The sequence below is a fragment of the Primulina tabacum genome, chromosome 7, assembly GCF_025594145.1.
Source record: "Primulina tabacum isolate GXHZ01 chromosome 7, ASM2559414v2, whole genome shotgun sequence".
Classification (NCBI taxonomy): domain Eukaryota; kingdom Viridiplantae; phylum Streptophyta; class Magnoliopsida; order Lamiales; family Gesneriaceae; genus Primulina; species Primulina tabacum.
Window position 1 is genome coordinate 34,187,864 of NC_134556.1, and position 8,938 is coordinate 34,196,801.

The following is an 8,938-nucleotide window of genomic DNA, read 5'->3' on the forward strand; positions in this document are numbered from 1 at the left end:
TTATGAAACTTTTGTTTAATAAATTACATGTAAGCCGATATGAAGAAGTTTCATTCCCAAGCTTTTGGAAGTGAAAAATTCCAAGCGTCTTTCGACTATAACGTTATGCATGTTCTTGATTATTGATATCTCATAATTGGGCCCATCATGATTAGCCCAAACTAGATTTTGGACCCATATGCATGACCCATCCCTAGCCAAGGTGGAAGGCTCATGACAGACCATGTATCTTCCTATAAATACAAAGTTTGAGCGTCCAATTCAGGCATTCACTATATTGATTTTAACAGTACCCTTAGCTGCTCTTTCACTCTATTCGCAATATCCGACTTGAGCATCGGATGCCTACGCTGGGACACCCTCCCGGCCCCTTTATAGCGGTCTTTCGTGATTTCAGGCTTATAGCAATTCCCGAGGCCTGCATTCGGACTAGTATCATATGCTGGAATCGAGCCTTAAATTTTCAGTGAGCATCACTTGGCGCCGTCTGTGGGAAGTTTGAGTTGAGACGTAGAGATGGTTGGCCAGATAGGAAGCAGAAGAACTAACTCAGTATCGTCACGTCCTATGATGAGACCCGAACAATTTTGTCCTGAGACGAGACATGAACAACTTCCTCCTGAGATGAGAGCTGAACAACCTCGTTGTAATGCCCGAGAATTTTATCCTAGTAATCCGTAATTATTGATTTATAATTTGATGTGATTATGAGAGGATTAACCGAGACACGATTTGAGGTAACGTGTGATAATTTATGCTGCGAGGACAGTGCCTCTCGCGCACGTGCGCGACGTGATGCGCGCCCATGCGCCAAATGGGTAGAAGACCCCGCGCATATGCGCGACATGAGGGCACGCATATGCGCGAGCTGCACAGGTCGAGTCCAGAGAGCCTCGCGCATATGTGCGGAATTGAAGGCGCGCATATGCGCGAGCGGCTGGGAAGACACGCGCCGAGACATACTGTCTCGCGTATATGCGCGAGACGTGTTGCATGTAGGATGAGCCATTTGCTTTACATGCGTGAATGTATATATATATATATATATATATACATACACACAAAACGTACGAAAATCCTTCAGAATCAGAAAAGAATCGAGAAAAAATCTCTGTGAAGTTATAGAAAATCCTTACGCCTTTTGTGAGAAATTCGTCCGTCCGATTTTGAATCCGACTTCGATACTGTGTTCCTATCGACGCAGGCTACAACTGGACGTAAGTTTTACTACGTTTTGATATGTTTCGAAATTATGCTATTGTCAGAATTGAATGGAATTCATATATGATGTTCTTGACATGTTAGACATCATAGAGTCGAAGTCAGATTAAGAAACAGACTGATTATTGAATTTTTATGATTTTCTGAGTATATTGATTTGAAATCGGACAAATTTAGATTATGAATGAATTACAGATTATATCGGATATGAGTTATGATTTGTAATTGATGTCTATTGATATGGTATCGATGGGGATACTGAGATTATGCCGTTATGCCGTTGATTTGAATTAAATCCAGATTAATCAGATTCGGTGTGGAATTAAGAATATAACATTGATATTATGATTCTCGATATGTCGTTTCAGATTTACAGAGACAGTCTTGAGTTCAGAACTGATATTGCTGCAGACCGAGACTACAAACGAAAGGTATAAGTCAATGTGGTATTGGGAGATCGACTTGAGTCGGTCCAGACTTGAGTTTCCCTAAATCACATACTTTACTTTATTGCATTGATATTTGCATTGATTTGATTGATGTACTTGTTCTCTTGAATTATAGATAGCAGGTATTAGACGAGTAATCTTGTAACAGACGTGCCTGATAGTGGCGGGATCGCCACGGGCACATTGCACGATGTCACAAGATAGTATAAAAATCTTGGGACAGATGTACCTGACAGTGGCGGGATCGCCACGGGCACATTGCACGATGTCACAAGATAGGATATTGGCGATAAGGCCACAGTCCATGACGGTTAGGTCAGGACACTGGATGTTTGGTTATATCGACGTGGATAGAACTGTAGTCTTTCTATTACTGTTGGTCGATATAGGAATACCCACATCTGGAAAACGGGATCCCTAGACTAGATTGAGTCTAGTCTGAGTCGTGGAGTCACGAGCATTGTCGACAGTTTGATATTGATTATGTTTCAGCTTTTGATATATATATTGCTGTTATCTATCCATGCTTTTATGTTTATCATATGATTGCATGTTTCGTTGATTTATACTGGGATTATATTCTCACCGGAATTATCCGGCTGTTGTCTTGTTTGTATGTGTACATGACAACAGGTGGGACAAGATCAGGGTCCAGGAGATGAGGAGAGATCGTGATAGAGTGGAGACTTCGGACTTTGATGTATATAGGGTTTTGGCACTTGATAATTAGATGTTGAACCTTAGTCTTTACTGATTTGTAGACAGTACAGGACTTGTAATTTATTTTATATTGAGTTGTATATTAGTTTGATCTCACTACTTTCCCCATTAATAAGGAAAAAAATTTTATGACCCTAATTACTTGATTAGTAAATTGATCCTGATGACGATTAAGAAGTGATTCGCGTCCGGGTCCCCACACTCGTCCTGAGACGAGAGCCGAGCAACCTCGTCCCAATGAGAATGTGGGGAAACTGACCTTTGAACAGTTAGGCCAATTATTAACAAGACATTAGACGAGGCCATGAAGAGGAATCAAGAGTCTATGTTTGCCGAAGAATAGGCCACTCGTCAGGAATGAGAGGAGAATGCTGAGGGTCATCAAAGCAGGGTCGAAGAGACGCGATCCCCTCTCAAGTGGGGAGAATCCGGAGATGGAGGAGATGGAGAGAGATAAGAATGTTGAGGCAAATATTGGGAAACAGAACTCCAGCACCCAAGAAAGAGAGTCATTTTTCCCCCGTCATTTTGGAGGAAGAACTCCCTCCAAGTTTTTGACAGTCAAGCGCGGGAGACTATGATGGACGTACTGACCCAAAAGAACACTTGAGAAGATTTGAGAATGCGGTTTTGTTACATCAATACTCAGATGTTGTTAGGTACAGGGTGTTTCTGGGCACGTTGGTGAAATCAGCCCAACAATGGTTCAATACGCAACAGCCCAACTGTATACGGTCTTTCGAGGATTTTTCCACTGCTTTCTTGCATCGATTTGCTAGCAGCAAAATGCAGCAGAAAATTTATCTGAGCATGTTCGTGATTAGGGGTGGGTACGATACGGTATACCGTACCGAACTACGGTACCATATACCGTACCGAAAATATCGGTATTGAATTTTTCCATACCGATACCGATATCGGAAATTCGGTATACCACACATTCGGTATGAAAAAAGTTCATACCGGTACCTTACCGACACCGAAAATTTTGTCGGTATACCGAAAAATTGTCGGTATATACCGAACTTAAATTTAAAAAAAATAATAATAATAAAATTATTTTCGGTATATACCGAAATACCGAAAAAAAAAATATTATGTACCGATACCGATACCGAAAATTTCGGTACGATATGATACCGAAAATTTCGTACCGTACCGAAATTTTCGGTATACCAATTTTTTCGGTAAGTTCGGTATTTTTTCGGTACGGTTTTTCGGTATTTCGGTATTTTTTCCCACCCCTATTCGTGATGAAGCAGCAATAAACTGAAACTTTGCAAGAATTCATCCAACACTTAAACCATGCCGCGCTATAGATAACAGTGGCTGCCCCTGACATCATGATAACTGCCTTTACCCAAGGGCTGAGAGGAGGGGAATTCTTCAAATCGCTAGTCAAGAAACCTCTATTGAGCTATGATGATCTGTTAGCTCGGGCGAAAAAGTATGTAAATCTAGAAGATGCCCAATGGTACAAGAGGATGGAGGGGAAGTAGAGTCGAGGGAACAGAAAGAGGAGGTAGAAAGAGAGGCGCGAGTGAGAGAGAGAAGGATAAATATAGAGGTAGAGGAAAATTCTCATCCCATATTCCTCTGAATAGGAATTGTGACAAGGTGATGGGAGTGAGAGATCAGATGGGAGGTGGGAGAAGTCGCAGATGGTTGAGAGCGGATCTAGATTGCCTCCACTGGACAAACAAGAAAGATCCTATTCGGGAGTCGACCAAGGCCTCGCCCAAATCCTAAGCGAGGTCGAGGCTCTCCATGGATCAATAAGAGGTTTGGAGAGCAGAGAAGAGAAGAGCGGGGTCAAGATGTCTCTCGGGAGCCTGTCGATCCGAGGATGAGAATGATTGAGGACAACCTTCCTACGAGAGTAATGATTCATATGATCTCGGGGGAGGGGGGTGCTACTGATAGAGACTCCAGGCGAGCTCGAAAGGCGCACGACAGAAGGCTGTAGAACTTTGAGATATCTAGGGGTGCGGACTTACCCTAAGATCCTCTCATTAGCTTCGGGCCGGAAGACCTCTGAGGCGTTGTGGCTCCACATAATGATGCATTGGTTGTGACAACCACCATTGCTAATTACGATGTGGCAATGATCTTTAATGATAATGGAAGCTCTGTGAATATCTTGTTCAAAAGCACGTTGGATCAAATGAAGGTGGAAAGATTTGAGTTTGAGCCGGTCTCTACCCCCTGTATGGGTTTGTAGGACATGTCATCCTGCCGTTAGGTCAGATTGTTCTTGCCCTATCATTGGGGAGTGATCCTCGATGGGTAACGAAGATGATAACCTTCACCATGGTGGACATCCCATCATCGTATAATGAAATTCTGGGACGGTCAGCCCTAAAGGATTTTAGAGTTGTACCTTCCACTTATCATCAGAAGCTTAAGTTTCATGTGAGAAAAGAATTGGGATCTTGTGTGGGTACCAGAAAGTTGTGTGTCAGTGTTATGAAGGGGTAGTGAAGGAAGAAGGAAAGAGAGTGTGGGTGGAGGTTAACATGAACAGGAGAGGAAGAAGCGAGTTACCCATAGTGAAGAAGGAGGTTCAAAAGGTGGTGGATGAAGAGCCTGAGATTATAGCGTTGGGGTTCGAGAAGAAGACACGCAGAATAGCCTCTGATCTTGACCCAAGGGTTAAGGAAGAACTCATTACTTATTTGCAGGCTAATTTCAACGTCTTATCCTTGTCAGCTCAAGAGCTTACAGGGACGACCCCGAATGTTGAAGAGCATCAGTTGATTATCTTGCTGAATGCTCGCCTGGTGAAACAGAAGAAGAGACACTTCGGGCCCGATAAAGATAAAGTTATAAAAAAAAGTGGGAGAGTTGCTTAGTGCTGGGCATATTTCAGAAGTGCAATTTCCTGCTTGGCTATCGAATGTCGTCCTAGTGCCGAAGAGTTCGAGAAAGTGGAGGATGTGTGTGGACTTCAGAGATCTTAATAAGGCGTGCCCTTAAGATTTTTATCCTTTGGCCACTGATAGATCAGTTGATAGATTCCATGGATGGTCATCAATATTCGTGTATGTTAGATGCTTATCACGGGTACCACCAAATCCCTTGACCGTGGATGATCAAGATAAATTGAGTTTTATTATCTCTGAAGGAACCTTCTGTTACGTGGTCATGCCTTTCGGACTCAAAAATATCGGAGCCACGTATCAGCGATTAATGTATAAAGTATTTTTTTGAGCAGGTGGGGAGGAATGTCGAAGTATACGTGGATGATATCATGGTGAAATCAAGGGACTCAACCCAGCTCATACCTGACTTATTGAAGACGTTTTCCACCCTCAGGTCCTATGGGTTGAAGTTGAACTCTCAGAAGTGTATCTTTGGGGTTAGGAGTGGGAAGTTTCTAGGTTATATCATGACAGAGAGGGGGATTGAGGCTAACCCGAGAAGGTCCGAGATATCCAAGATATGGTTTCCCACCAAGGATGTTCAATAGCTGACAGGAAGGTTTGCCGCGCTGGCGTGGTTTATCTTGAGGTTCGGTCATCAAAGCTTACCATTCTTCCGAGTTTTACGTATGGCGAAAAAATTTGAATGGGTCCGGATTGTGAGAAGACTTTTGAAGAGTTGAAAAAGTACTTGTTGAGCTCCCTGTCCTGGCCAAATCGGTAGCGGATGAGCCTTTGTGGATATATTTATCCGCGACCGAAAGAGCTGTGAGTTCGGTTCTTGTCAAACAAGAGGGATCAACTCAACAGCATGTCTATTATGTTTCACATGCACTCAAAAGGGCAGAGACAAGGTAATCAGGGTTGGAGAAGTTGGCTTTGACTTTGGTAATGACGGTGAGACGCTTGAAACCATATTTTCTATCTCATCCAATTGTGGTGCTCACCAACAGTCCATTAGGTAGGATCCTAACTCATTCAGATATGTCTGATCATTTGGTTAAATGGACTACTGAGCTGATAGAGTATGATATCCAGTATGAACTAAGAACAGCTATCAAAACAAAAGCCTTAGCCGATTTCCTGGCGGAAACTGTACATCACGAGGATGAGCACCCTTGGAAGGTGTACGCGGACGGTTCCTCTTCAAAGGATGGAAGTGGGGTGGGGTTGGTACTGATTTCGCCAGCTGGAGATAAAGTGAAGTTGATTGTAAGGTTGGATTTTCGGGCATCTAATAATGAGGCAGAGTATGAGGCTGTGTTGGCATGGCTCCGGGCAGCCAGGAACATAGGAGCTACCCAGATGCTTGTTTTTTTTGACTCACAACTGTTATCGCAGCAGATGAAGAGAGTATATGATGTGAAATATGAAAAAATTATCGAGTATGCTCGAGAGGTGGACATGGTTAGAGAGAAGTTCATAGGGGTCATGTTTGGGCAGATTTCCAGGAAAGAAAACAAAAACGTGGACACTCTAGCCAAAATGGCCGGGACAATGAGAAGTTGGAATACTAGGGATGTGGTATTTCAGGTCGAACTCACACCCCACACGAGTTCACCTACAGTCGAATAAGAAGAAGAGGATTGGAGAACTGTCATAACTAGTTATTTGAAGGTGACAAAGCTTCTCGATGACTCTAGGGAAGCTCGTAAATTTAAGATAAAGTGTCCGCTCCTTCGATGCTTGAGTTATCAAGAAGCTGATTATGTGCTCCGATAAGTTCACGACGTATGTTATGGAAATCATTTGGGAGTTTATGCTTTGGCAAGAAAAGTGCAACTCAGAGGTTATTGTTGCTCCTTAGTGCTGCATGATGCCCAGGAGTTAGTGATGTTCTGTGATAGTTGTCAACGTCATGCTCGGTTGCATCACCAGCCGACCACGCTGATGAAAACTATCACTAGCTGCTTGTCCTTTTGACCAGTGAGAAATTGAAGAGTATAGTGTGCAAATATGGGGTGCATAGAAGACTGATATCAGATAAGAGAAGACAGTTCCAGGGAGCTAAGATCCAAGCATGGTGTAAAGAGACGAAGATCCAACAAGTCTTTACCTCCGTAGCTTACCTGCAGAGTAATGGGCAGGTCGAGGTGACTAATCGAACACTAGTGCAAAGTTTAAAGGTTCGGCTTGGCAACGCTAAGGGCAATTAGGTGGATGAACTACCAAGTGTCTTGTGGGCATATCGAACCACTCAGTTTAGTCTATGCTAATGAGGCATTGCTCCCAGTCGAAATTGGATTGGAATCTGCAAGGGTGATGTTCTATGACGAATATAATGGTATGAGATGGGCCACCGACCTTGATCTGTTGGAAGAGAAGAAAGAGGCCACAAGCATTCGCATGGAAGCTTATAAAAATCGTGTAGCTCAGTCCTACAATCGTAAGGTCATTCAGATAAGCTTCCAAGTGGGTGACTTGGTCTTGAGGAAGATACAAGAAGAGCACATAGGAAAGTTGGACCCCAAGTGAGAGGGTCATTTCAAAGTGATCGAGAAACTTAGTTCTGGGGTGTATTAATTGGAGAGTGCGCAAAGCATGGCTTTGAAGAGGCCCTAGAATTCTTATTACCTTAGAAAATACCACTCTTGATTTAAGCATTGATGTATTTCGTTTTTGAATTTTTCATATGTAATCAGTTGAAATTCATTAAAACCAAATTATTCTTTTCAATTCATGGACGTTGTTTTAGGAGGATGACATGAATTAAATTTAACCTACTTGAGCTGCGCCTAATAGTGGAGAAGAGTCGGGGAGAGAAAAAAATTAAATTTTACCTACTTGGGTTGCGCCTAGTAGAGGAGAAGAGTTGGGGAGAGCACAAATTAAATTTTACCTACTTAGGCTGCGCCTAGTAGAGGAGAAGAGTCGAGGGAAAAAAATTAAATTTTACCGACTTCGGCTGCCTAGTAGAGGAGACTAAAAAATAATTTTACCTACTGAGGCTGAGTCTAGTAGAGGAGAAGATCTGAGGAGACTGAAAATTAAATTTTACCTACTAAGGTTGAGCCTAGTAAAGGAGAAGAGATGGGGAGAAGAAAAATTAAATCTTACCTACTTGGGTTGCGCCTAGTAGAAGAGAAAAGTTGGGGAGAGGAAAAATTAAATTTTACCTACTTGAGCTGCGCCTAGTAGAGGAGAAGAGTTGAGGATAGAAAAAATTAATGGTAGATGAGATTGGAAGATGGAAAATTAAATTTTACATACTTAGGTTGCGCTTGGTAGAATAGAAGAGTTGAGGGGAAGTAAAATTAAATTTTACATACTTCGGCTGTGCTTGGTAGAATAGAAGAGTTGAGGAGACTGAAAATTAAATTTTACCTATTGAGGCTGAGCCTAATAGAGGAGAAGAGGTGAGGAGATTGAAAATTTTATTTTCCTGTTAATGCATCGCCTAGTAGATGAGTCAGAGGGTGAAGAGGTGAAACTTTTATTTTCCTGTCAAAGCATCGCCTTGAGTTAGTGTGAGGAAGTAAACATTTTGTTTTTTGTTAAGACATCGCCAAGTACATGAGTCAGAGGGTGAGGAGGTGAAACTTTTATTTTCCTGCTAAGACATCGCCTAGAAGAGAAGTCATATGTGAGGATGTGAAACTTTTATTATATGGGCTGCGTCTAGTAGAT

At 42.4% G+C, this 8,938-nt stretch overlaps 2 protein-coding genes across 2 annotated transcripts; both read left to right on the forward strand.

Annotated features, from left to right (window-relative positions):
- The first annotated feature begins 6,202 nt into the window (after positions 1-6,202).
- Positions 6,203-6,886, forward strand: LOC142550705 (uncharacterized). Its single transcript, XM_075659783.1, has one exon. The coding sequence runs from the start codon at positions 6,203-6,205 to the stop codon at positions 6,884-6,886; it is 684 nt and encodes a 227-aa protein (XP_075515898.1).
- Positions 6,887-7,471: 585 nt separating this feature from the next.
- LOC142550706 (uncharacterized) lies at positions 7,472-7,786 on the forward strand. The gene has a single exon (XM_075659784.1). The coding sequence runs from the start codon at positions 7,472-7,474 to the stop codon at positions 7,784-7,786; it is 315 nt and encodes a 104-aa protein (XP_075515899.1).
- Positions 7,787-8,938: the final 1,152 nt, after the last annotated feature.

Bases quoted from the DNA above. Each gene is read 5' to 3' on its own strand.
- LOC142550706 (XM_075659784.1), top strand. From the start codon at position 7,472: ATGAACTACCAAGTGTCTTGTGGGCATATCGAACCACTCAGTTTAGTC.
- LOC142550705 (XM_075659783.1), top strand. From the start codon at position 6,203: ATGACGGTGAGACGCTTGAAACCATATTTTCTATCTCATCCAATTGTG.